This window comes from Pan paniscus, chromosome 22, assembly GCF_029289425.2.
Source record: "Pan paniscus chromosome 22, NHGRI_mPanPan1-v2.0_pri, whole genome shotgun sequence".
NCBI classification, from domain to species: domain Eukaryota; kingdom Metazoa; phylum Chordata; class Mammalia; order Primates; family Hominidae; genus Pan; species Pan paniscus.
The window spans coordinates 39,053,706-39,080,807 of NC_073271.2; the positions used below are offsets into that span (position 1 = coordinate 39,053,706).

General features: G+C 47.0%; 1 protein-coding gene across 8 annotated transcripts in view; it reads left to right on the top strand.

Moving 5' to 3' along the window:
• Window positions 1–27,102, top strand: part of PKNOX1 (PBX/knotted 1 homeobox 1) — a 59,298-nt gene that overhangs the window by 22,426 nt on the left and 9,770 nt on the right. For 2 of the 8 annotated variants that reach the window (XM_034948208.3, XM_034948212.3), the window contains exons 2-8: window positions 7,706–7,812; window positions 10,872–10,999; window positions 13,438–13,609; window positions 16,448–16,618; window positions 20,279–20,378; window positions 21,498–21,595; window positions 24,665–24,793. In XM_034948208.3, the coding sequence (XP_034804099.1) occupies window positions 7,762–7,812; window positions 10,872–10,999; window positions 13,438–13,609; window positions 16,448–16,618; window positions 20,279–20,378; window positions 21,498–21,595; window positions 24,665–24,793 (849 nt within the window). In that variant the 5' untranslated portion in view covers window positions 7,706–7,761. Of the gene's footprint in view, window positions 1–2,105; window positions 2,230–4,263; window positions 4,328–4,354; window positions 6,789–7,705; window positions 7,813–10,871; window positions 11,000–13,437; window positions 13,610–16,447; window positions 16,619–20,278; window positions 20,379–21,497; window positions 21,596–24,664; window positions 24,794–27,102 lie in introns of those variants that run through there. The other 6 variants (XM_034948214.3, XM_063601422.1, XM_034948210.3 and 3 more) reach the window with 5 other exon arrangements.

The window sequence follows — 27,102 nt, forward strand, 5'->3', positions numbered from 1 at the left end:
CTGCAAGTTTTGTTTATTTGGAACTCTTTGGAAGCTAGCACAACTACATAGAAACCCATATAAGTTAGCCACCATGCTCAGCTAATTTTTAAAAAATTTTTTTGTAGAGATGGGATCTCGTTCTGTTGCCCAGGCTGGTCTTGAACTCCTGGGCTCAAGTGATCCTCCCACCTCGGCCTCCCAAAGTGCTGGGATTACAGGTGTGAGCCTCTGTACTCAGCTAATTTAGCTAGTTTTTGTATTTGATTTTTTTTTTTTTTTAATAGAGTCTCTGTCATCCCGGCTGGAGTGCAGTGGCACGATCTCGGCTCACTGCAACCTTTGCCTCCCAGGTTCAAGCGATTTTCTTGCCTCAGCCTCCCAAGTAGCTGGGACTACAGGCATGTGCCACCATGCCCAGCTAATTTTTGTATTTTTAGTAGAGATGGGGTTTCGCTATTTTGGTCAGGCTGGTTTCGAATTCCTGACCTCAGGTGATCCTCCCACCTCAGCCTCCCAAAGAGCTGGAATTACAGGCATGAGCCATAACGCCTGGCCCCATATGCTGTTTATTTCATTTTTCCCAAGCAAACTAGGACTTAGAGATGGTTTCACAAAGCCCTGCTGACTCATTTTCGACACCTCTCCACAGGACTAGTGCTATGCGTCAGCAGACGCTGCCTCTGTGGGGATGGAGGTTGACTCAGACACAGTGCGTGGCCTCGGGAGCCTTACGTTCCAGCAACCACTTGACTAACAGTCATAAAAATTAAAATTGTAAAATATTTTGTCAACTGTGCATCAGCCAAACAAAAAAAAATTAAAATTGCCTAAAGTGGAACAAGGAGATATGGGATGAAGTCAAGCAAATTATGTGTCCAAAAATGTATAATGTCAGTGATTAGCTTCAGGAAGCATTTGTATTTAGTGCCTGTTGACATCAGAGACAGCGCTAGTAGTTGGGGATGCAGCAAGACGGGCCCCTGGCCCTTAAGGAACTTGTAGTCCAAATGAACAACTGAAATACTGCAGGGCTGAGCAGAGGGTGCTGTGTGAGGGCCCAGCAGGGACAAACTTAACCCCAGTGTGGGTGAGATTCATCAGGAAGGCTTTCTGGAGAAGGTGATGTGGGCAATGCATGTTCTCCACCTAGCCATGCCGAGAGGGAAGTGTGTCTGGGCAGAACTATCAGGCTGGGGAGGACTCAGGGGTGGGAGAGAAGCTGGCATGCTGGGGAAGCTAAATGTGGTGATTGGTTTGTTTATACAAGTTGGAGTGCGGAAGGGGGTCAGTGAGGGGATGCTGATGCCTGAGGGTGAGGGTTGGGCAGAGGCAATTTTAAGCATGTGAGTCACATGATCAGATTTCCATTTTAGAAAGCTTGGAGAATGGGTCTACTCAGGTAGCTCACACCTTGTGTTGTCCATTTTCACACTGCTGATAAAGATGTACCCAAGACTGGGCAATTTACAAAAGAAAGAGGTTTAATTGGACTTACAGTTCCACATGGCTGGGGAAGCCTCACAATCATGGTGAAAGACAAGGAAGAGCAAGTCATGTCTTACATGGATGGCAGCAGGCAAAGAGAGGAGCATGTGTGCAGGGGAGCTCCTCTTTTTAAAACCATCAGATCTTGTGGGACTTATTCACTATCGTGAGAACAGCACAGAAAAGACTTGCCCCCATGATTCAACTACCTCCCACCAGCTCCCTCCCATAACATGTGGGAATTCAAGATGGGATTTGGGTGGGGACACAGCCAACCATATCTTTGTGCCCCTGCCCCCTCCCAAATCTCACAATCATGTTTCAAAACCAATCATGCCTTCCCAGCAGTCCCCCAAAGTCTTAACTCATTTCAGCATTAACTTAAAAGTCCACAGTCCAAAGTCTCATCTGAGATAAGGCAAGTCCCTTCCACGTATGAGCCTGTAAAATCAAAAGCGGGTTAGTTACTTCCTAAATACAGTGGGGGTACAGGCATTGGGTAAATACAGCCATTTCAAATAGGAGAAATTGGCCAAAACAAAGAGGCTACAGGCTCCCATGTAAGTCTGAAATCCAGCAGGACAGTCAAATCTTAAAGCTCCAAAATGATTTCCTTTGACTGCATGTCTCACATCTAGGTTATGCTGATGGAAGAGTGGGTTCCCATGGTCCTGGGCATCTCCGCCCCTGTGGCTTTGCAGGATACAGCCTCCCTCCCAGCTGCTTTCACGGGCTGGCATTTAGTGTCTGCAGCTTTTCCAGGTGCATGGTGCAAGCTGTTGGTAGATCTACCATTCTGGGGTCTGGAGGACAGTGGCCATCTTCTCACAGCTCCACTAGGCAGTGCCCCAATAGGGACTCTGTGTGAGGCCTCCAGTGCCGCATTTCCCTTCCATACTGTCCTAGCAGAGGTTCTCCATGAGAGCCCCGCCCTTGCAGCCAACATCTGCCTGGACATCCAGGCATTTCTGTATATTTTCTGAAATCTAGGCAGAGGTTCCCAAACCTCAATTCTTGACTTCTGTGCACTCGCAGGCCCAATGCCACGTGGAAGCTGCCAAGGCTTGAGGTACCCTCTGAAGCCAAGGCCCGAGTTCTACATTGGCCCTTTTCAGCCACGGCTGGAGCGGCTGGGATGCAGGGCACCAAGTCCCTATGCTGCACACAGCACAAGGACCCTGGGCCTGGCCCATGAAACCAGTTTTTCCTTCTAGGCCTCTGGGCCTGTGATGGGAGGGGCTGCCATGAGGACTTCTGAAATGCCCTGGAGACATTTTCCCCATTGTCTTGGGGATTAACATTAGGCTCCTCATTACTTATGCAAATTTCTGCAGCCAGCTTGAATTTCTCCTCAGGAAATGGGATTTTCTTTTCTTTTTCTTTTTCTTTTTTTTTCTTTTGAAATGGAGTCTCACTCTGTCACCCAGGCTGGAGTGTAGTGGCACAGTCTTGGTTCACTGCAATCTCTGCCTCCCAGGTTCAAACAATTCTCCTGCCTCAGCCTCCTGAGTAGCTGGGATTACAGGCGTGCACCACCAAGCCCGGCTAATTTTCGTATTTTTAGTAGAGACGGGGTTTCTCCATGTTGGTCAGGCTGGTCTCAAACTCCTGACCTCATGATCCTCCTGCCTCAGACTCCCAAAGTGCTGGGATTACAGGCATGAGCCACTGCTCCTGGCTGGGATTTTCTTTTCTATCACATTGTCAGGCTGCAAATTTTCCAAACTTTCATTCTCTGCTTACTTTATAAAACCGAATGCTTTCAACAGCACCCAAGTCACCTCTTGAATGCTTTGCTACTTAGAAATTTCTTCCACCAGATACCCTAAATCATCTCTCAAGTTCAGAGTTCCACAAATCTCTAGGGCAGGGGCAAAATGCTGCCAGTCTCTTTGCTAAAACATAACAAGTCACCTTTGCTCCAGTTCCCAACAAGTTCCCCACCTCTGAGACCTCCTCAGCCTGGACTTTACTGTTCATATAATTATCAGCATTTTTGTCAAAGCCATTCAACAAGTCTCTAGGAAGGTCCAAACTTTCCCACATTTTCCTGTCTTCTTCTGAGCCCTCCAAACTGTTGCACCCTCTGCCTCTTACCCAGTTCCAAAGTCACTTCTACATTTTTGGGTATCTTTTCAGCAACACCCCACTCCTGGTACCAATTTACAGTGTTAGTCCATATTCATGCTGCTGATAAAGACATACCCAAGACTGGGCAGTTTTCAAAAGAAGGAGGTTTAATGGAGTTACAGTTCCACATGGCTGGGGAAGCCTCACAATCATGGCAGAAGGCAAGGAAAAGCAAATTACGTCTTACATGGATGGCAGCAGGCAAAGAGAGGAGCGCATGTACAGGGGAATTCCTCTTTTTAAAACCATCAGATCTCATGTGAGACTTATTCACTATCAGGAGAACAACATGGGAAAGACTTGCCCCCATGATTCAATTACCTCCCACTGGGTCCCTCCCACAACACGTGGGAATTCAAGATGAGATTTGGGTGGGGACACAGCTAAACCATATCACGCCTGTAATCCAGCACTTTGGGAGGCTGAGGCAGGAGAATTGCTTGAGCTCAGGAATTCAAGACCAGCCTGAGCAACATAGCGAGACTTCATCTCTACAAAAAATTTAAAAAGTTAGCCAGCATGGTGGTATGGGCCTGTAGTTCCTGCTATTTGGGGGGCTCTGGTAGGAGCATCTCTTGAGTTCAGGAAGTCGGGGCCCCAGTGAGCTATGATTGCAACACTGCAGTCCAGCCTAGGTGACAGAACAAGAACCTGTCTCTAAAAAAGGGAGAAAAAACGAAAGCTTGGAGAATGGACTGGAAGAGGGAAGACTAGAGGCTCATACAACCAGGTAGGAGCCTACTACCACCATTGAGGTGTGAGGTGATGGTGCTGAATTGGAGCCACCGCACTGGGGTGCAGGGGAGCAGATGGAAGTGAAATTGGAGGGAAAGCAGAGATTTGGAGGAGAGCCAGGTTATGGTCAAGGTGGATACCTGTTAGGAGAGGTTCAGTGACAAGTTTGCAGATGTGTAGGGTCTCTTTAGAACAGCTGTCTTGGGGAAGAGTTCGTGAAGTGTTTTCCTCATATTTTAATTGCACATATTCCATTTCATGGGTGGCCGTTATCCGTTATACCAGGCTTCTGTTGAAAGTGGTTTCCAACCTTTTCTGTTACCAGTGGCTCCCATGCCATGTTGCAAGGGTGTACCTGTGTTGATAGGATTCCCCCGGGCTGTGAGATTGCTCAGTCACAGCCTTCTCCCTGCAGGCTCTCCTGCTCATCGGCAGCACCCTCAGCCCCACTCTTCCTTGGCACTCAGCCTCCTCTTCCTTGGCACTCAGCTGTCCTTGCCGTGGCTGGCGCTCCCACATCCTTGGTCCTCCTCCACGTGGCTTTGGGGGCACCACCTGGTTCTTTTGCTGTCCCATGGCAGTTCTTCATCCTGTGCTGTGTCCTCCTGTCTCCCTGAGCTCCAGACTGTCTTCTAGCACAGGCTGTTCTCTCTCTTCCTGAATGGTCTCATAAAGTCTTAAGGCTTTAAACACATTAAATATCTAAAAATAAAGTTGGCCGGGCTCAGTGGCTCATGCCTGTAATCCCAGCACTTTGGGAGGCTGAGGCGGGCAGATCACAAGGTCAGGAGATGGAGACCATCCTGGCTAACATGGTGAAACCCCGTCTCTACTAAAAATACAAAAAATTAGCTGGACGTAGTCGCAGGCGCCTGTAGTCCCAGCTACTTGGGAGGCTGAGGCAGGAGAATGGCGTGAACCTGGGAGATGGAGCTTGCAAGTGAGCTGAGATCGCGCCACTGCACTCCAGCCTGGGTGACAGAGCAAGACTCTGTCTCAAAAAAATAAATAAATAAATAAATAAATAAAAATAAAAATAAAGTTTTAGCCACCCACCCTGGCAGATTTATTTTTAGTATTGTAGGCACAGGGTCTTGCTATGTTGCCCAGGCTGGTCTTGAACTCCTGAACTCAAGTGGTCCTTCCACATCAGCTCTCAGAGTGCTGGGATTACAGGCATGAACCGCCGTGTCCAGTTAGACGTATCTTTTTGGAGGACACAGTTACCCTCTACATGTACTAACTATACTTTGATGGCGGCCAAATCTGCGTTTCTAGGCCAGACTCCCTTGCTCAGAGTTTTAATGGGGGTGTCTGAGAAGCATCTCAAACTTAAAATGTTCCAACATGCCCTCCCCTCCCAGGCCACAGAAGCTGCTCCCATTGACTGTGGCCCCACTCTTGTACCCATTGACCGTACCTCCTCTCTTGTACTCATTGACTGTGCCCCCTCCCTTGTATCCACAACTTTGCCCCCTCCCTTTTACCCCATTGACTGTGCCTCCTGTGCCCTTTGACTGCACCCCCTTAGTGGCTCCAGAATGACGCTGTTGAGGGTGAGTCCCAGCTCAGCCTCTGGCCATCATGGTGGCCGAGGCCACATTGCTCAGGCTTCTAAGGTGTAAGTGACATCACAGCAGTGCCTCCCGCGGATTTTGTGAGGCAGATTGCACTAAGATGGCTCAATGTGCTCAAGAGGCGACCTGGCTGCTGCCACAGCTGCTGCTGTTCTCACTGGACTCCTTGTTCCTTTTTCTTTCATTTGTTTGTTTTTGGAGATGGAGTCTTGCTCTGTCACCCAGGCTGGAGTGCAGTGGCATGATCTTGGCTCACTGCAACCTCTGCCTCCTGGGTTCAAGCAATTCTGCTGCCTCAGCCTCCTGAGTAGCTGGGACTATAGGCGCATGCCACCATGCCCGGCTAATTTTTGTATTTTTAGTAGAGACAGGGTTTCACTATGTTGGCCAGGCTGGTCTCAAACTCCTGACCTTGTGATCCACCCGCCTGCACCTCCCAAAGTGCTGTGATTATAGGCGTGAGCCACTGCCTGGCTCCTTGTTCCTTTGAACTGTCTCACTCAGGACAGGATGGTAGTCCTTCCGCATCCTGCAAGACTTGGACAGGATTTCTTTCCATTTAACACTGTCTCCTAAAGTGCTGCTTTCCTTGGGGAACTTTGCTGTTCTTGCTAGTCCAGAACAAGTGGCACAACTGCCCTTGACCTCCACATGACCTTCTCAGGGCAGCCCAGACTCTAAATGTCTGTGACCTGCACCAGCAGCAGCAAGGCCATGCCGGCCGTGGTCCAGCCCGGCTGCTCTCCCCCACTCTGCAGTGTTTTTCCACACCCATGCTGCAGGTGCTGGTCGCGTTCCTCCTCCATCCTTCAGTGCGGAAGTGGCATTTTGCTGTTTTCTGTTGTCATGAAGCAAGTGCGCCACACTTACCTGTCTTATGTGCGTGTGTATATGAGCATGCCCATCTCAGTCTCCCTGAGCGCCTCTTTTCCACCCCTGTCTCAGGCCTCTGTGTTAGCTGTTCCCTCTCTCTGAAACACCAGACTCCCTGATCTCAGCCTGTCTCTCCAGTCTCGGCGTAACAGCATCTTCCCAGCGAGGCCTGCTCCAACCACACGGCCAGGGAAAACAGCCCAGGCGCCCTCTCACTTCACCCTGTGCCCATTCTTGACCCTGTGTATTGTGTCTCTCCCTTGCCTGGTTTGTGTCAGGAAGGCAGAGGCCCTGCCTGTCCTGCTCACTGCCGCACCCCAGGCCCAGCATGCTGCCTGGCATGGGCAGGCATTGACTTGATATTAGCTGGGCAATGAATGACAGTGACTGAAAATGTAATAGCAAGTCAGGGCCTAGCACAGGAAAATAAGTGATTGCTATGTAAGTGAAGGGTTGCTAAGTAGGATTTGGGTCATAACATGCTGTTAAGGATAATTTTTTTGTTCTCTACATGTAAAAATATGTATTTTAAAAAATTGGATGTCATGGGCTGGGTGTGGTGGCTCATGCCTGTAATCCCAGCACTTTGGGAGGCCGAGGCGGGCGGATCTCCTGAGGTCGGGAGTTCGAGACCAGCCTGACCAACATGGAGAAACCCCATCTCTACTAAAAACACAAAATTATCCAGGCATGGTGGCACATGACTGTAATCCCAGCTACTAGGGAGGCTGAGGCAGGAGAATCACTTGAACCTGGGAGGCGGAGGTTGAGGTGAGCCGAGATCACGCCATTGCACTCCAGCCTGGGCAACAAGAGTGAAACTCGGTCTCAAAAAAAAAAAAAAACATTGGATGTTACGGAATGAGGGAGACAAAAAATGCTCTACGACTATTAACTGATGCTTTTCTGGTTTTGTTCTCCAGACATCATTTGCTTTTCACTCAAGATGATTTGATGTCTTATAAAACTCTGATGAACCATGATGGCTACACAGACATTAAGTATAGACAGCTATCAAGATGGGCAACAGGTGAGCTTGAACTTGATTCTGCATTCTAATTACAAATCAACCTGGCACTCAAGCATGGACATTGCTTTGTATACTTGCAATTCAATTGCCATGAGGTTGCATGCTCAGTGTTAGTGTATTATGCATTTATTGTACATTCGTGTTCAGAAAAAAAAGCCATAGAATAATACTATTTCCTTAACTGATACCAAGATTGCCAGGAATCTTGACTTCCCTAAGTCATATGACAGTTTCTTGGGAATTTACCTTTTTAATGTCAGTGATAATTAGCACTGTTACTTTGAAAGAAAACCCGGTTGATTTTCATGATGACAGATTCCCATGTTGACTGGTGGCTCTTCTGAGTGTCTAACTGGATGAGCTTTTGAATGGGAATCTTATAGCCTCGTCTCCCCAGTTGTAGGCATGAGAGGGGCTGTCCCAGTAATGAATTTGCAGGGGCCCCAGTGCTCTATCTTTGTACCTTGCTCATGCTTGGATGGTTGTGCCATACACGGGCAGCTCTCCATTGCCCTCCCACCATAGATGAGACTTTGTTCTCCTGGAAGCTGTGGTGTTTTGTGCTTTTGAGTATCTGAGTGTTTTGTGTTCTGTGAATGAATTGAGGAGCAGGTGGATCGAGACTTGGCTGAGGCCCTTGTGGTCTTTCTTGGCCTGCGATCTTGTTAAACACAGTGTTCTGAACCCACTGGCATTTGGCTCATCATCCCACTGACTCTGGAGCCAGTGAAGGGATTTGGCCCTGCCCTTTACTTTCCTGCCCAGCAAGCAGGGGCAGTGCAGTACCCCACTCTCGGCTCTCCTCCCCACCTCGAGGACTTCGGTGGCAAGGATCAGGCTCCGGAAAACTCACTGGAGCCATGCTGGTGAGGTCTGAGGAGGGGTTAGGAGCTGAGGCGCTGGGTCCCCCTTTCCCTGGTGGTTAGTTTTACCAACCAGTCCTTGTTCAGTTCCTGTGGCAGAGATTTTTGTTGTTGTTGGTGGTGGTGTTAGTGTTTTTTTTTTTTCTTTGTATAGCAATTAAAGGAGGGAAATTCTGTGATGTAGTCAGCCTGCTTTCTTAGCCTGGAAGTCCTTAGTCCTTTGGTATTTCCAATTGACTTTTTTTTTTTTTTCTAAAATGCAAATCTAATAATGTCCCGCCTGAGCTCTCCAGTGGCTCCCTGTGGATTCCTGTGGGTTTCATGCAAAGACTGAGCTGCTCTGTGGCCCGAATCGCCTGGCCCCTCTGGACCCCAGGACGCCCCCAACATCTCTGCCTGGCATATCTTGGGCACCTCTCTGCCTGCCCTGGAGCACCGGTCCTCACTGTTCCCATCACTCTTCTCCCTTCTGCCTGCCAGGTCTTTGCTCTGACCCCACTGCTGCCTCCTGTGCACCAAGGCATGGTGACCACCTCCAACACAGCCTGGTTGCTACCAGCCACCTCCTCCCAGGCAGCTGTGCCAGGTGCAGATGACACCTGGAGCACTGCCCTTTTCATACCCGAGTGTTTCCCAGGGCCTGGGAAGTGTTTAATCAGCATTATTTTAAATAAACATTGAAATATATCTACAGCGTAGACCTATCATAATTATTTTACCATTTTTCCAAGGTTGAACATTTAGGTTTCTCTCTTTTCACAATCATTTTTTTTTCAAATACTGAAATGAATCTTTTAAGGCTTTTTATTTTTTATTATTTATTTATTTACTTATTTATTTATTTTGAGACAGAGTCTTGCTCTGTTGCCCCAGCTGGAGTGCAGTGGTGTGATCTCAGCTCACTGCAACCTCCGTCTCCCAGGTTCAAGCAATTCTGCTGTCTCAGCCTTCTGAGTACCTGGGATTACAGGTGTGTGCCACCACGCCCAGCTAATTTTTTTGTATTTTTAGTAGAGACAGGGTTTCACCATGTTGGCCAGGCTGATCTTGAACCCCTGACCTCAGGTGATCCGCCCACCTTGGCCTCCCGAAGTGCTGGGATCACAGGCATAAGCCACTGTGCCTGGCCTTTTTAAGGCTTTTTATACATGCTGGCAGATCGCCTTACACGAATACTGTGTCCACTTAGGCTTTATTGCTTTTATTTTTATTTTTTTTTAAGAGAAACATAAACAGTTTTCCTAATATGTTGTACCATTTAAAGGCAGCAGAATAGAAGTCATCTTATTGCAAAAACAAGACATTGGAGGGAAGAGAGCGCAGGGCTGGAGGATGTGAGAGGCGTCCTGTGGGGGTGGGCGTTCATGGCTGGCCCCCAGTCTGTCTGGACAGTGGGGATGGCCCCGCTCCCATGAGGTCTCCCCGCCCCCGCTGCCCCAAGCTGCTTCCTCAAGGGGCAGAAGCATGGCCAAATCCACCACGGGAGAAATGACCCGTCCTGGTCCTGAGGAAGCTGAGGTCAGGACAGTCTAATCTGCTGCTCATGGATAACTAAAGTTTACTTTCACGAAATTTTGTTTTTGTAAACTGATTTTTTTTAACGATTTAAATATTTTTTACCTAAATGACAAAGGCATTGCTTGTTTAAAGCAGTTTAAATGATAGTATCTTTTAAGGCTTTAAGTAAACACAGCTGGCCTTTTCCTTTCTGAATGCAGTGACATTTTTATGGCTATGTATTGCTGAGGTTTGAGGGTAGATATGGGAGAAGTTCAACCCTGTCCCAAATACGTAGCATATGGGTTAGGTTGTGTCTGTGACATGGTAAGAAGACCTTGGACTATTTGTCTATGCTTCTCTGACTGTAGTATTGCTACACGTGAGGAGATATAGCAATAGACGGAGGAGTAGATTGCACATGTGCCGTTCTCTTCATTAGGCCATCGCCAGTGTTATTTTAAAATCACGAGCATTTCACAGACATTGGTTATCTCAGTTCTTAAGCAGTTTGGAAATTTTACCTTTATTTTAAAGCACATTAAATTCAAAGCTGTTTTGTTGGTAGCATTCTTTACATATGATTGCAGTCATACTGCTGTCTGGCAATTCCCCACTCCGACTGCATTCCTATTGGAGCATGGAATACCTCGTAGTAGTTTGTGTTTGCTAATAAGAATTATCTTCCTCCTTTTACAGATGCAAGTAGTAACAGAGTTAAAGACAGAACAAGATCCAAACTGCTCTGAACCTGATGCAGAAGGAGTGAGCCCTCCCCCTGTGGAGTCTCAGACCCCGATGGATGTGGACAAGCAGGCCATTTATAGGTAGTGCCCGGGGTGCTGGCTGTGGGGGCCTCAGAGGAGTGAGGAGCGTCCACAAGTTTGTTAAAGGGAACACCAGAACTAGTAGCGAGGCAGAGTTGTGAGGTGCCATTATGATGTGATAACTGCTCGGCTGAAAATTTTCTCAGATTAAGATGTTATTTCTGGCCAGGTGTGGTGGCTCATGCCTGTAATCCTAGCACTTTGGGAGGCTGAGGCGGGTGGATCACTTGAGGTTAAGAGTTTGAGACCAGCCTGGCCAACATGGTGAAACTCCATCTCTACTAAAAATACAAAAATTAGCCAGACATGGTGGCACATGTCTGTAATCCCAGCTACTTGGGAGGCTGAGGCAGGAGAATCACTTGAACCAGGGAGGCGGAGGTTGCATTGAGCTGAGATCGCACCACTGCACTCCAGCCTGGGCAACAAGAGCGAAAGTCTGTCACACACACACACACACACACACACACACACACAAAGATGTTATTTCTAATACCTATAAAAGTTTTAGAATATCAATCTATAAATTTTGTGTAACCTTGCAAAAAGAAATATTCAGGCACAGATGATTTTACTGAGAATTCTACCCAACATATAAAGAAGAAGAGAGCAGCAAGTCTGCATAGTCTCTTTCAGGAAGTAGAGGAGGAGTGAATGCTTCCCACCTCACTTTATAATTGACATCACTCTGACACTAAGACCAAAGACAATACCAAATAAGGAAAATACAGGCCAATATCCTTCATGAACTTAGATGTAAAAATCATCAATAAAATATTAACAAATCAATTCTAGCAATATGTAAAAAGAATAATATGTAGCGACCAAGTCAAGTTTTTCCTGGGAATGTCAGACTGGTTTAGTATTTAAAAGTCTGCCAGGCGCAGTGGCTCACACCTGTAATCCCAGAACTTTGGAGGGCCGAGGCAGGTGGATTACCTGAGGTCAGGAGTTCAAGACCAGACTGGCCAACATGGCGAAACCCTGTCTCTACCAAAAAATACAAATATTAGCCAGGTGTGGTGGCGCATGCCTGTAGTCCCAGCTACTCTGGAGGCTGAGGTGGGAGAATCACTTGAACCCAGTAGGCGGAGGTTGCAGTGAGCTGAGATCGTGCCACTGTACTCCAGTCTGAGTGACAGAGAGTGAGGCCCTATCTCAAAAAAAAAAAAATTTTTTTTAAGTTCAGCATAGAATTATATATAACTCAGCAATTCTACTCCTATGCATATATATACCTAAGACAAATGAAAAAAGTCCACACAAAAACGTGTACATGAATTTTCATAGCAGCACAGCCTATCATGGCCAAAAGCTGGAAACAGTGCCCATGCCCATCAACTGATGAATGAACAGACACATGATGGCATCTCCGTGCAATGCAAGAATATTTAGCAGTAAAAGGAATGAAGTGGCGGGCGCGGTGGCTCATGCCTGTAATCCCAGGACTTTGAGAGGCCAAGTCGGGCAGATCACTTTAGGTCAGGAGTTCGAGACCAGCCTGGCCAAAATGGTGAAATCTTGTCTCTACTAAAACAAAAACTAGGCCAGGCATGGTGGCTCACGCCTGTAATCCCAGCACTTTGGGAGGCTGAGGCGGTTGGATCATCTGAGGTCAGGAGTTTGAGACCATCCTGACCAACATGGAGAAACCCTGTCTCTACTAAAAATACAAAATTAGCCGAGTCATGGTGGTGCATGCCTGTAGTCCCAGGTACTTGGGAGGCTGAGGCAGGAGAATAGCTTGAACCCGAGAGGTGGAGGTTGTGGTGAACCGAGATCAAGCCATTGCACTCCAGCCTGGGCAACAAGAGCGAAACTCCATCTCAAAAAATAAAAAAAATTAGCTGGGCATCATGGCGGGTGCCTGTAGTCCCAGCTACTTGGGGAGGCTGAGTAGGAGAATCGCTTAAACCTGGGAGGGCAGAGGTTGCAGTGACCCGAGATTGTGCCACTGCACTCCAGCCTGGGCGACAGAGTGAGACTCCGTCTCAAAAAAAAAAAAAAAAAGGAATAAAGTACTGATACCTGTTAAAACACTGGTAAGCCTTGGACACTTTATGCTGAGGGAAACAAGCCAGACACCACGGTCACATGTTAGACGATTCCCATTTAGACAAAATGTCTAGAAGAGGCAAATATATAGAGATAGCAAGTAGGTTCTAATCAGCTGGGGTCTGGGAAAAAATGGAGAATGACTGCTATTGGATACAGGGTTTCTTTGCAGGGATCATGGAAATGTTCCAAAGTTGACGGTGGCAATGGCTGTGCAACTGTAAAAACCGTTGAATTGCATACTTTAAATGGATGAACTGTGTGGCATGTGAATTTTCACCCAACAGAGGCGTTACGTGAAGTATTGCAGGCGTACACGCAAAGACATTCTCATGGAGATGTAGAATGTAAATGGATTCTTTTTTTTTTTCTTTTCTCCTCAGGCATCCACTATTTCCATTATTAGCTTTGTTGTTTGAAAAATGTGAACAATCTACACAGGGCTCTGAAGGCACAACTTCTGCCAGTTTTGATGTAGACATCGAAAATTTTGTAAGAAAGCAAGAGAAGGAAGGGAAACCTTTCTTTTGTGAAGATCCAGAAACTGATAATTTAGTAAGTAAAATAAATTTTATTTTTAGTTTTCAAAATGTGAAATCTGTTCATGAAATTTTAGGCTTCTAAGTAGAACTTCAGACTGCTTGTAGTTCTGCTAAAGGAGAGACTCATACAACTCTAAAAGAATTTTTATGGTGTGTGTAATGTGGATATCCCCAAGTCTTCCAGCCTTCTCTAGGTATCTTTTATTTATTTAGTTCTTATTTTTAGATTTATTTTATTTTTGTAGACACATCTTACTGTATTCCCCCAGATGGTCTCAAACTCCTGGCCTCAAGCAGTCTTCCCTCCTCAGTCTCTCAAGGCCCAACCTACCCTTTCCTTTAAAAATAAAATAAAATAGGCCAGGCGTGGTGGCTCACACCTGTAATCCCGGCACTTTGGGAGGCCAAGGTGGGCGGATCACAAGGTCAGGAGTTCGAGACCAGCCTGGCCAACATCTGGTCTCGATGTTGGCCAAAATCCCATCTCTACTAAAAATACAAAATTAGCCAGGCATGGTGGCACATGCCTGTAGTCCCAGCTACTTAGGAGGCTGAGGCAGGAGAATCGCTTGAACCCAGGAGGCGGAAGTTGCAGTGAGCCGAGATTGTGCCACTGCACTCCAGCCTGGGTGTCAGAGTGAGACTCTGTCTCAAAAAATAAAAATAAAATAAAATAAAATAATTTGAGCCTCCATGCCAAATGGACACGAGGATTCAGTTCTCTGCACAGTGTTTGTAAAGGTCCGTGGGGCTGGGGTGTTCGGGTGGCATGTCTGTGACCTGCGTCTGTCCTTGGTTTATATTGATGTGGACACAAACTTGAGCTGTATTCTCCAAGACAGCTCTTTTTTTTTTTTTTTTGAGACAGAGTCTCGCTCTGTTGCCCAGGCTGGAGTGCAGTGGTGTGATCTCAGCTCACTGCAAGCTCCGCCTCCCAGGTTCAAGCCATTCTCCTGCCTCAGCCTCCCGAGTAGCTGGGACTACAGGCGCCTGCCACCACGCCCGGCTAATTTTTTTGTATTTTTAGTAGAGACGGGGTTTCACCGTGTTAGCCAGGATAGTCTCGATCTCCTGATCTTGTGATCTGCCTGCCTCAGCCTCCCAAAGTGCTGGGATTACAGGCGTGAGCCACCACGCCCGGCAACAGCTCTGTCTTGAGGCTGACAGTGATTTGTGATGCCCTCCCCCCAGGGCCAGGGCTCCAAAATCGAGCGTTTTCTGTGCCCTCCAGAGGCAATGGAGAACATCTTGGTTCCATCATCACTGGATTGCTCTGAACGAGCTGCACCTGAGGCACCTGTACAGCACTGTCAGCTTGGTCTGGGCAGACCACACTCTCTGGGTCTACTCTCCTGCCAGAGTGTAACCACGTGTTTACTTCTCAGAGCTGGGTACACAAAGATCTGGCATCAGGGAACCTTCACTGGATTCCCTTCGAGCCATCTTGGTCCCATATCAAAACCCTGGTTAGGGCCTTCAACAGAAAAGGTTTTTGGAAAACTCATTTTTCCTGAATAAATTGCTGAGGTCTTAGTTTTTAAGAAAATTCTCATTATATACTCAATGCTTACCATGAAATAGATTTTGTGGGTGAGTTATCTGACTTGGATCTGTCTCCTCCTCTCTGAGATGAGACTAACAGTGCATGCTCTTTGGGTGAGGATCCGATGCTCTCTCCACCCCTGAGTCTGTGGTCCGCATCCATCTTCCCATTGGCCCACACCTGGCTTGGCCCAGTGAGTAGAGCACAGGTGTCCTCTGCACCCCACTAGGCTGGCAGGGACCAAGGTTCTCCTGACTGGTGAGTGTTTAGCACAGGGCCTAGCAGAGTTTGACACTCCATCATTTTTGTTACTGAGTGATTCATTTATTCACTGCATAGATACCTACGGATTCCTACCACCAGATTTACAGGTGAAGGAGATGGGCTTCAGAGCTGCTGATTCATAGGCAGCTGGTGCTTATGAAAATGGCTGCATTATTGGTATTAGTTATCTATTGCTGTGGGACAAATTACCCCAAAATGTAGTTACTTAATATAAAACTATACAACTTTGGCCAGGCGTGGTGGCTCACGCCTGTAATCCCAGCACTTTGGGAGGCTGAGGCAGGTGGATCACCTGTGGTCAGGAGTTCGTGAACAGCCTGACCAACATGGTGAAACCCCATCTCTACTAAAAATAGAAAAATTAGCTGGGCGTGGTGGTGCACGCCTGTAATCCCAGCTACTCAGGAGGCTGAGGCAGGAGAATCACTTGAACCCAGGAGGCAGAGGTTGTAGTGAGCTGAGATGGCACCACTGCACTTCAGCCTCCAGCTTGGGCAATAAGAGTGAAACTCTGTCTCAAAAATCAAAACAAAACAAAAAAAAATGATATAACTTTTAGAAAAATCGCAAGAGAAAATCTTGAGGATCTAGAACTAGGCAAAGACACCAAAATGGAACTTTATGAAAATGTAGCACTAGCCTAGGGTGAGTGTGGATGTGTCCCTATTTGTGGATGTAGAAACAGGAGTAGATGAGGGTGAGTCACTTGTCCTGCCTGCCACAGAGCGAATCACTGGAAGGGCTAGGCTTTGGCTCACAGCCCACACACCTAGCACTGGGATGCGCCGAGGTCACCACCATGCGCCTTTGTCTTCCCTGCACACCAGATGCAGCCAAACATCAAAGCCCAGGTCAGTGGCACCGGAACAACACATCAGTTTAGAGGATTTCTGATGTTATTCCACTTTGGTTATTGGCAGTAGAGATGGTTCCATCTAATGACTAAGAACTGGTATGTAGGATCATGATAACTTACAATAATGCCACCTTTTTCTCTGAAAGTCTTCATTTTCTCTGCTCTAGATGGTAAAAGCAATCCAGGTTTTGCGCATTCATCTTCTTGAGCTGGAAAAGGTTAACGAACTCTGCAAAGATTTCTGCAGTCGATACATTGCTTGTCTAAAAACAAAAATGAACAGTGAAACTCTGTTGAGTGGAGAGCCTGGAAGCCCGTACTCACCAGTGCAGTCCCAGGTACTTACGTTTGGGGGTCTCGCTTTCCCTCTCTGCCACTGTGAACATCTGCATTGAGTCATGAGACCACCAGCTCTTTCAGAATTCACTGGGTCGTCTTAATGACTTTCTACAAGAAGGACCCTCCAGGTCTCTGACCCCAGCCTGGTTTGGGAATGAACTCCCTCAGATTATGAAGTGAGTCCTCAATCTGCATACTGGGCCCCCGGTCCCATGTTTATGGAAGGCACAATTCCATTCATTTCTTTCTTTTATTTCTTCTGAAAATATTTTACTTATTCTTTTGAAAAATTGTGTAAAATACATATAATATAAAATTTACCATCTTAGCTATTTTAAAATTTACAGTTCAATGGTGTTAAGTTTATTCACATTGTTGGGCAACCATCAACACCATCCATCTCCAGAACTTTCTCATCTTCTCAGACTCAAACTCTGACCCCATTAAACACTCATTCCGGATTCCCCCTCCCCTAGCCCCTGGAACCCACCATTCTACTGTCTGTCTCTGTGAATTCGATGACTCCAGGTCTCTCATGTTAAGCGGAATCGTACAGTGTTTGTCCTTCTGGGTCCTTTGCTTGTTTCATTGTGCAGAATGCCTGGAAGGTTCATCCATGAGGAAGCACTATTGTGTTTTAGCCATTCTGATAATATGTAGTGATATTAATATTTCTTTGTGGTTTTAATTTTCATTTCCCTGATGGCTAATAATGTTGAACATTATTATACCCTCTGTGTATTTTCTTTGATAAAATGTCTGCTGCTTATGTCTTTTGCCTTTTTTTTTTTTTTTTGAGACGGAGTCTCACTCCATCACCCAGGCTGGAGTGCAGTGGCGCGATCTCGGCTTACTGCAAACTCCGCCTCCTAGGTTCATGCCATTCTCCTGCCTCACCCTCCTGAGTAGCTGGGACTACAGGTGCCTGCCACCACACCCGGCTAATTTTTTGTATTTTTAGTAGAGACGGGGTTTCACCGTATTAGCCAGGATGGTCTCGATCTCCTGACCTCGTGATCCGCCTGCCTCGGCCTCCCAAAGTGCTGGGATTACAGGCATGAGCTACCACGCCTGGCCGTCTTTTGCGCATTTTTTAGTTGGATTTTTTTTTAACTTCTGAGTGTTGAGAGTTCTTTGCTTATTGTAGATACTAGTTCTCTGTTGGATATATGGTTTGCAAGTGTTTTCTCCAAGTCTATAGTAGCTAGGTATTTTTTTCATCCTCTTAACAGGCCTTTTTCAGAGCCAGCCTTTTTAATTTTAATAAAGTTCAATTTATTAGGTTTTCCTTTTATGGATCATTCTTTTGGTGTCAAGTCTAAGAACTCTTTGCCTAACCCTAGGTCCCAAAGACTTCGTCTTAAGTTTTTTCCTAAAAGTTTTTAAATAGAGACAAGGTCTCACTATGTTGCCCAGGCTGGTCCCAAACTCCTGGGCTCAAGTGTGAACCACCATGCCTGGCCTCAAAAGTTTTATAGTTTTACATTTTGCATTTAAATCTGTGATCCATTTTGAGTGGATTTCTCTATAGAATAACTCTCAAAGCTGGGCACATTGTTTCCTCCCACCCTGTGATTCCTTTTCAAAATTGTTTAGCTGTTCTGGTTCCTTTGCCTGTCCACATAAATTTTAGAATGCTCTTGTCTAGAGCTACAAAAACATCTTGCTTAGATTTTGATAGGAATTGTATTATACCCGTATATCAATCTGGGGAGAATTGACATCTTTACTGCATTGAGTCTTCCAGTCCACAGGTATGGCATGTCTCTCCATTGATTGACAACTCTGATTTCATTCATCAGTGCTTTGTAGTTTTTGACACATAAGTTGTGTACATGCGTTTTTAGAATTATACCCAAGCATTTCCTTTCCTGGCCTGTGCCATCTCGAATAAGAGTGGCAAGAGCAGACATCCTTGCCTTGTCACTGCCTTAGGGGACACCTTTCAGTCACTCACTGTCGATGATGTTGGTTGCAGGTTTCTTTCTAGATGCTCTTTATCAAGTTAAGGAGGTTCTCCTATATTGCTTTTTTTCTGAGAGATTTTATTTTGTTCAATTTTGTTAAATGCTTTTCCAGCATTGATTGATATGATTATGTGATTTTTCTTCTTTAGCCTGTTAATAATGGACATTACATGGATTGGTTTTTTGAATATTGAACAAGCCTTCTATTCCTGGAATAAACTCCACTTGGCCATGGCACATAATTCTTTTCATATGTATTCTTGAATTCTATTGGCTAATATTTTGTTCAGCATTTTTGTCTATATTTGTAAGGGATATTGGTGTATAGTTTTGTTTTTCATACTGTCTTTGGTTTTGGTATCAAAATACACAAACTTACATAAAATGGATTGGGAAGTATTCCCTCCTCTTATTTTTTTCTGGAGATTATGTAGACTTGGTGTTATTTCTTAAATGTTTGAGAAATAGAATTGATCTATTTCACCTAAGATGTTAAATTTAGGAGTTTAGAGTTGGTCTAGTATTCTCTTCATAGCCTTTTGGTGTTAGCAGGGTCTATAGTGATCTCTTCCCGTTTTATTTCTGATATTGATCTTTTTTGTCTCTATTTTTTTTTTAGTCAGTCTTTCTAGAGGTTTATGTAATTTTCAAAGAATAGTGTTTTGTTTTATTGATTTTTTTGGTTGTTTTTCTGTTTTCAGTTTCATTGATTTCACCTTGATCTTTATTATTTCCTTTCTTCTGCTTTCGGTTCATGATGTTCCTCTTTTTCTAAGATCTTAAGGTGGAAGCTGGGATGATTGATTTGACTAGCTTAACTTTTATTACAACCTAATTAATGTGGCAGGCTTTAAGCGTAGCCGCTAAGCTTACACATTCCGCTCGATGATGGCCCACAGAATCACCGCCTTGGGGTGGTGTCCCCTTATGCTATGTAACTGCTCACATGTCAGGGCATGTGAGTGTGCCAGGCTTGGCACTGGAGGCTCCTCTCCCCTGCCAGCTGCCCACCCAGGCGTCACAGTCAGTGGATAAAGTGGCCCATGTGGATCTAACCCCAGATGCATAGAGTCCTCCATGGGGCATGTACAAACATTTGCATGGGGCTTGCTGTAGGCCGGGCACAGTTCCAAGCACTGTACAAGCAAGAACACTGGGGAAAGCCAAGATCACACTTAGTCTGTGCCGGGGTCAAGAGTCAAGGTGGGTGCCAGGGGATGACTCCCCAGCACAGCTTGGAATACCTCAGCCCTGGTCACTTCCAGTGCCTCCCAGGCCTGTGCTATAATCTCTTGAATGCTCTTATCGGTCAGGGAGAGCTTGGTTCATGGAAAACTCGAGTCCACCAAGCCAAGTCTAATGAAAAAGATGTGTGATCAGAAAGCAGGGTCTTCCTCGTCATACTCCTGAGCTGTAAGGCACGTGGAATATGGCAGTGAGATGAAGATAATCTTTTGGAAGCCACAGTATAGGCTGACGTTGCAGGCTGGCTTGTGTTTAATACACAGTTGAACATCTCTTGCTTTCCGTGTGTGCTGCGTGCATTCTGAAGCCGCGTGATCTGAGGATGCTCTTTCCCTCAAGCTTCTCTTTCCTTTTTTAATGGTGTCATTATGCTACTTATGTTAAAGTTTTAAACATGGGTTTTCCGTTTTCTAGTAATTCCTTCAACATGTGTGTTCTGACTTGCAGCAGATTCAAAGTGCCATCACAGGCACCATCAGCCCTCAGGGAATTGTGGTGCCGGCGTCCGCGCTGCAGCAGGGAAACGTAGCCATGGCGACGGTGGCAGGTACGATGACAGAAAAATGGACACGCTCTCCATGAGTTTTTGCAGAAAATGGTCCTGTGTGTTAGAATGACAGTATAAATATAATTTCAAGTTCATGCCATTTTCTAATATAGCAATGTTAGAAGCTAGAGGTCTCTGAATGCCTCTTTCTTGTTAATACTCAATAACAAATATTTTATGCAGATTGTGTTTCTTTGTTTCTCTACCAAAAATATATTGGAAAGAAAAAAGGTTTTATGTAGGAGTTGAAAATATACACCAAAAACCAGTTGTCATTTTCAAATAACATAGTTTTTTGTTGTGCTTTTAATAGCACCCTGAAAATCTTAAGTTTTATCATTAATTGATGACAAATAAAAATGCAGTCTTAGCATTGGTATTACTTGTAGAACAAAACCGTTACAGGAAAGGGACAGATTCCAGAGTTCCCTGGTGCGTAGAGAACATTGAAAACACAAAGCATCATGGAAATGGGACATGGCGAAGAGGGAGGGGTAGAAATTTACACCAAAGACCTCACATAATAGCACAAAGGGAAACCTCAGTGGGAAAAAAAAAGCACCGTTGATCCAAAAATATAACTAGAATAAAATAGTTATTATTTAGTACCCTTGGCCAAATCCTTAATGTGCTAATTTTAGGAAATAGTAGAAAGCAGAGGCTAGCAAAAGGAAGGGAGCCCTCACACCCCAGGTCAGTTGGTGGTGTGTGAGCCGGGCTGTGTGGGCTGCCAGGCACATAGTGCCCACCCACCTGCCCACCCACTGCTGCAGGTGCCCGAGTAGCCCACCCAGGGAGTTTGTTTTGATACTTTATAGTGACAAGTCAACTGGCAAAGGATTGTTGATCTTTTGAAATGATTAAAAAGCTCATCAAACCAGGGATTTTATTCCTTTTGTAAGTATATCAAGAAGAGGGCTGGTCGCAGTGCCTCACATCTGTAATCCCAGCACTTTGGGAGGCCAAGGTGGGAGGATCAGTTGAAGCCAGGAGTTAGAGACCAGCCTGGGCAACAAAGCAATGTCCCTGTCTCTACAAAAAAAAAAAAAAAAAAGAAGAAGAATGGTTTAAATCATTGAGACTTAAAAGCAGCCTCATATTTTTATTCTCCCTTTCGAGGTGGCACAGTGTATCAGCCTGTCACGGTCGTCACTCCCCAAGGCCAAGTGGTCACACAGACATTGTCGCCTGGGACAATTAGGATCCAGAACTCCCAGGTGCGTGCGCCATTTTATGGAAGGCTTTGGGGGTGAGTGCTGCCCACATAGGGGCACAGGTAGAACAAGCATGAGCCCTTCCCTCTGCCTGAAGAGCTTTGTCTTGTGTAGCAATTTCTGGTTTCTCTGAATGTCAGTGTTTTGTTTCTTTGTACTCTTATCTCTCGCATTGTAGAGAATTTGCAAAGTTCAGAAAATTGTGAAAGAACAGGAAAAAAGTCACTCATAACCACCCCCTGCCACACACACACACACACACACACACACACACAGAGTTATCCAGTGCTAACGTTGGATCATGTGCACGTCCACCAGGGGCAGAGGTCTTGTAGGCACACACTCCCCAGGGTCCCCACAAAGGGCACGGCAGAACTGCCAGGCAAGCTTTTCAGACCCGTGAGCCTGGCCCACACCTCCATCATGACAATGTCATTGGGCCAGGGCTTTCAGGCCTCTCTGTCACCCAGGCTGGAGTGCAGTGGTGCTATCTCTGAGGCTGCTGAGCCTTGCCCGTCTTTGGTGTGTGTTATCAGTTCTTACTTTAAGAACATTGATTCTGGGCCGGGCATGGTGACGTCTGTAATCCCAGTACTTTGGGAGGCCAAGGTGGACAGATCACGAGGTCAGGAGTTCAAGACTAGCCTGGCCAGTATGGTGAAACCCTGTCCTTAAAAATACAAAAATTAGCTGGGTGCAGTGGTGCACGCCTGTAATCCCAGCTACTCGGGAGGCTGAGGCAGGAGAATCGCTTGAACCCGGGAAGCAGAGGTTGCAGTGAGCTGAGATCGTGCCACTGCACTCCAGCCTGAACGACAGAGTGAGACTCCATCTCAAAAAAAAAAAAAAAAACATTGATTCTGGCCGGGTGCAGTGGCTCACACCTGTAATCCCAGCACTTTGGGAGGCCGAGATGGGTGGATCTCTTGAGGTTAGGAGTTTGAGGCCAGCCTGTCCAACATAGTGGAACCCCGTCTCTACTAAAAATGCAAAAATTAGCTGGATGTCGGGTGCATGTCTATAATCCCAGCTGCTCAGGAGGCTGAGGCAGGAGAATCACTTGACCTGGGAGGCGGAGGTTGCAGTGAGCCGAGATCGTGCCACAGCACTCCAGCCTGGGCAACAAGAGCGAAACTCCATCTCAAATAAAATAAAATAAACAACAAAAAAAACCACATTTTTTTGAGACTTTGCAAACCTAAAAATGAGTTTATTTTGATCTCATATTTGATATGCAGTCTGTTTACTTGTAGAATTCCGGGTTGAAAATCCTTTCTACCCAACGTTGAGAAAGCATTACTTTTGTTTTTCTGAGACAAAGTCTCACTCTGTTGCCCAGGCTGGAGTGTAGTGGTGTGATCTCGGCTCACTGCAACCTCCACCTCCCAAGTTCAAGTGATTCTCCTGCCTCAGCCTCCCGAGTAGCTGGGATTACAGGTGTGTGCCACTATGCCTGGCTAATTTTTGTATTTTTAGTAGAAATGGGTTTCACCACGTTGGCCAGTCTGGTCTCGAAATCCTGGGCTCAAGCAGTCCGCCTGCCTTGGCCTCCCAAAGTGCTGGGATTACAGGCGTGAGCTACCGCACCCAGCTCTCAAGAAGGTTGGTGTTCTTTTTTCCAATCTTTTGTGTTTTTCTCATCTTTTAGAAGCTTCTCTTTTTTTGCAGGTGCTCTGATTTTTTTTTTTTTTTTTAAGAGACAGTCTCGCTCTGTTACCCAGGCTGGAGTATAGTGGCACAAACACAGCTCACTGAAGCATTGACCTCCCAGGCTCAAGCAATCCTCCCACCTTCACCTCCTGAGTAGTGGGACTACAGGCATGTGCCACCTTGCCCAGTTAATTTTTAAATGTTTTTGTAAAGACGGGGTCTCACTATGTTGCCCATGCTGGTCTTGAACTCCTGGGCTCAACTAGTCCTCCTGCCTTGGCCTCCCAAAGTACTGGGATTACAGGTGTGAGCCACTGTGAGCCAGACACAGTCCAGCCACTGTGCCTGGACTAAAGTTAGGTTTATATGTGAGCTCTTAAACAGGCTGACCTATCCATGCTGCAGACCCTACGGAGCGATTTTGCTTCCTTCCTTCCTTCCCTGGTCTGCGCAGTGCGCAGTGGCAGCATCATCTCAGCAGGCACCTGGGGAGGGAGACGCTGTGTGAGGGAGGCCGTGCCAGGGCCTGGAGCACGGCCTTGTAACGAGCAGATCTTCTCTCGTGTTTTGTGAGAAGGAATTTAACAAAGAAATGCCATTCACATCTTTTTCTTTTAAAATGAAGTTGGCAGAGTAGCCTACGCTTTCCTGGGTGATAGGAGGGAAGGTCCGTATCTCTAGTGCCTGTGGAGGTGTCTGGAACAAGGAGTCAGCCTGTGCCCTCCTGTTCTGCGGCCCCTCTTTCTGCCTTTGTGCTGTTTCTGTTTCTTTCCCCTCTGCTCTCCTGGCATGTCCTGCTCTTGAGAGTTGGATTTTCTGGTGTCCCTGTTCATTCTCATTGGTCCTTGACATCCCTTTTCGGCTAGGAAGTCACATGTTCTCACTGACCTCGCTGCAGGAGGCACAGGTGGGAACAGGTGGTGGGTGAGAGGACCACGGCATTCCTGCCTGCAGAGGATGGGCTCTGAGCCTCCCTGCCTGAGAGGCCTCTGCAGAGCCAAGTCACTAGTGCAAAGACTTATCATATGCCAGCCTGGGCAACAGGGCGAGACCCTGCCTCTACAAAAAGTAGAAGAAATTAGCTGGGTGTGGTGATGCGTGGCTGTGGTCCCAGCTACCCGGGAGGCTGAGCTGGAAGAATCACTTGAGCCCAGGAGTTCAAGGCTGCAGTGAGCCGTGACTGCACCACTGCACTCCAGCCTGAGTGACAGAGCAAGATCCTGTCTCAAAAAAAAGAAAGGCTGGTCATGTGGAGGGAGCCGTGTCCTGAAACACCAGTCCACACAGGGTTCCCATGCATGGGCCTCGACTACAAGTCATTTCCCTGTCCGATCCTTGGCTGTTTTCTCCACCTGCAGTTGTAAGTACTTGGATATGTGAGAATTTCCTATGCTTTCTAATGTTATTTTTCAACTTTAAAAGCTTCAGTTACAGTTAAACCAAGATCTCAGCATCTTGCATCAAGATGATGGTTCATCTAAGAACAAGAGGGGCGTCCTGCCAAAGCATGCCACGAACGTGATGCGGTCCTGGCTCTTCCAGCACATCGGGGTAAGAACGGCTGGGCCGGCCCTTGCCTTGCAGCCCCCTGCGACGCTTGCTCTCTGGCTTATGTGTCATGGAAAAGGGTTACTTCTCTGGGCTCAGAAAATCAAAGGCCTGACTTTCAGGACTTTGTGGCATGTCCGTAATGTGGGGAGCGTGGGGCACTGCTGCAGGGAACTTGAAGGGCAATGAGGGCGGCCGTGAAGGAGCACCCGAGCACATGTGAGGCGTACACGTGTGTCCGAGACAGCCCACCACGAAGGGTGATGGGGTCAGGTGAGCCAGAAAAGTGGGCAGAGAAGGGGTGTTCTTGGGCAGCAGCTGGGGAAGTTGCTGTGTTTCTGTGTGTTGGATTAACAAGGAAGCTGAGATGGGTTAGAGACATCGCAGGGCCGGGTGCACCCACAGGCGGGCCACCGGGTGGGTGCCTTTCGCTGGAAGCGAGTTTGTCCCACAGGGCGTGCCGGTTTGCCCAGCACGTGTGCACCCGGCTTCCTCCCCCGGGCCATGGCCGCATCTTCTCCCTGTCCCCAGGACATCTTAGGAAGTGCAGTGGTGGGCCTGCTTGCTGAGTTGATGGGGGAGACCTGCTCTGCACGCTGTGTGGCACCATTGCTGCCAGCCTGCTGATCCAGGGCAGGAGAGAGTAGGTGGGGTTCTCCTGGGACAAGCACAGGGAGGCCAAGGCGGGAAGGCAGACGCCAGTTTGGCTTGGCCCTAAGTTTGCCCTTCTCCCCTGCTGTCGCCACTGATTGTTGTGGGGCTGTGGCCATATCCGCCTGTTTCCCAGCCTCCTCCTCCTCGGCTTTCTGCCCTGCATCTGCCCTGCCCTCCCACTGTCTCCTCTCCAGGGTGCCTCCACTGGGGCTGAGGCCTGTTTGTCCTCAGCACTCTGTCCTTGCCCTCCCCTGACTGTGGGCCCCTGAGCCCGTAGCCATCTCACCATTTCGCGGCCCACTTTCCTCTGGCTGCCTCGGGCTCCTCAGTTGAGGATAGGGTCCATGGGAGTGACTGGCCTGAGGGCTTGAAACTGGTGGGTAGTGTTGCTGAGTGGTCCTGGGAGGAGAAGGGCCCTCTCCTGGGCAGAAGGCCTGGCAGGAGCCTGGGCTGCGCCTCTTCTGCTTGCCTGCCCTGGCCTCTTGGTCTCCACCGAGCCGCTTCCATGGGCATAAAAGGTAGCAAGCCACACATGTCAGGAGAAAGGCGTGCTACCTGTGAGCAGCGGGGCTGCTCCGAGAAATTGGTTCAAAGAGATCAGTCACAAGAAAACGGAAAGATTTGTGTGTAAGAATGTTAGTGTTGTTCAATATAATAATGGAAAGTAGGTCGGCATGTAGATGGGGATGTACCGGTTTGATGGAGTATCATATGCATAGTTAACATGAGGAATGAGGGCTCTAAGCAGTCGGGAGGTTTAGTGAAGGATAGGAAGTCAAAAGGCAGCATGTTGGTATATTTACACACATTGCGATTATTACAGCCAATCAGTATATGTATAACATAATGATAGAACAACACCAAGTGGTGGGATTGGGTGAGTACTCTCCTTTCAGGTTTCCTTTAATGTTTTAATAATTTCTCAAACAATAAACCCTGCTCATCATGTCCAGTGAAGACGCCGCTTTTTTTCCTGTGGGGCGTCCTCAGTCCCTCCTCACCCTCGTTTCTTGGCAGCGCCGACCCCCCGTAGTTTCCCGCATACTCTGGGGCAGCATTTCTGGCCGTTTGGTGTTTTCTGCTTGTGTGCTCGTGTTTCCTGCCCTGTTTCTATTTTATGAGCTTTTTAAAGGGGGAGAACAGTATTTCTGTTTCCATGACCTTGAGCTCAGAGCCACACACTCATTGATGGAGTCAAGTTGAGTCACACTGCCGTTAGTTTGAGGAAACAAACCCATCACTGCTGAGGCACATCTGAGGCCGCTCCGTCCCCATGTGATGGGCAGGGGTGTTTCCACGCCGCACTCAGTGTTCCTTTCACATCAAAGCCAAAGTAAACTCTCACTGCTGACTTCGCTGGTACCGTTCATTCTCTTGGGTCCTTGCTGATCCCAAATCAGGGGCTTTAGTGCATTCAGGCTTTACAGTAAATGTCGTGTTGGTTTCCACATATAGACAGTCATCAATCTTGGAGAAATTATTTACCATAGCTAGAAATCATTTTCGGTTGGTACTTCTGTGAGTTTTGCTACCTAGTTCTGGTTGGATTTTTTTTTTTTTTTTTCTGCACTCCCAGGCTGGAGTGCAGTGGTGCGATCTCGGCTCACTGCAACCTCCGCTTCCTGGGTTCAAGCAATTCTTCTGCCTCAGCCTCCCAA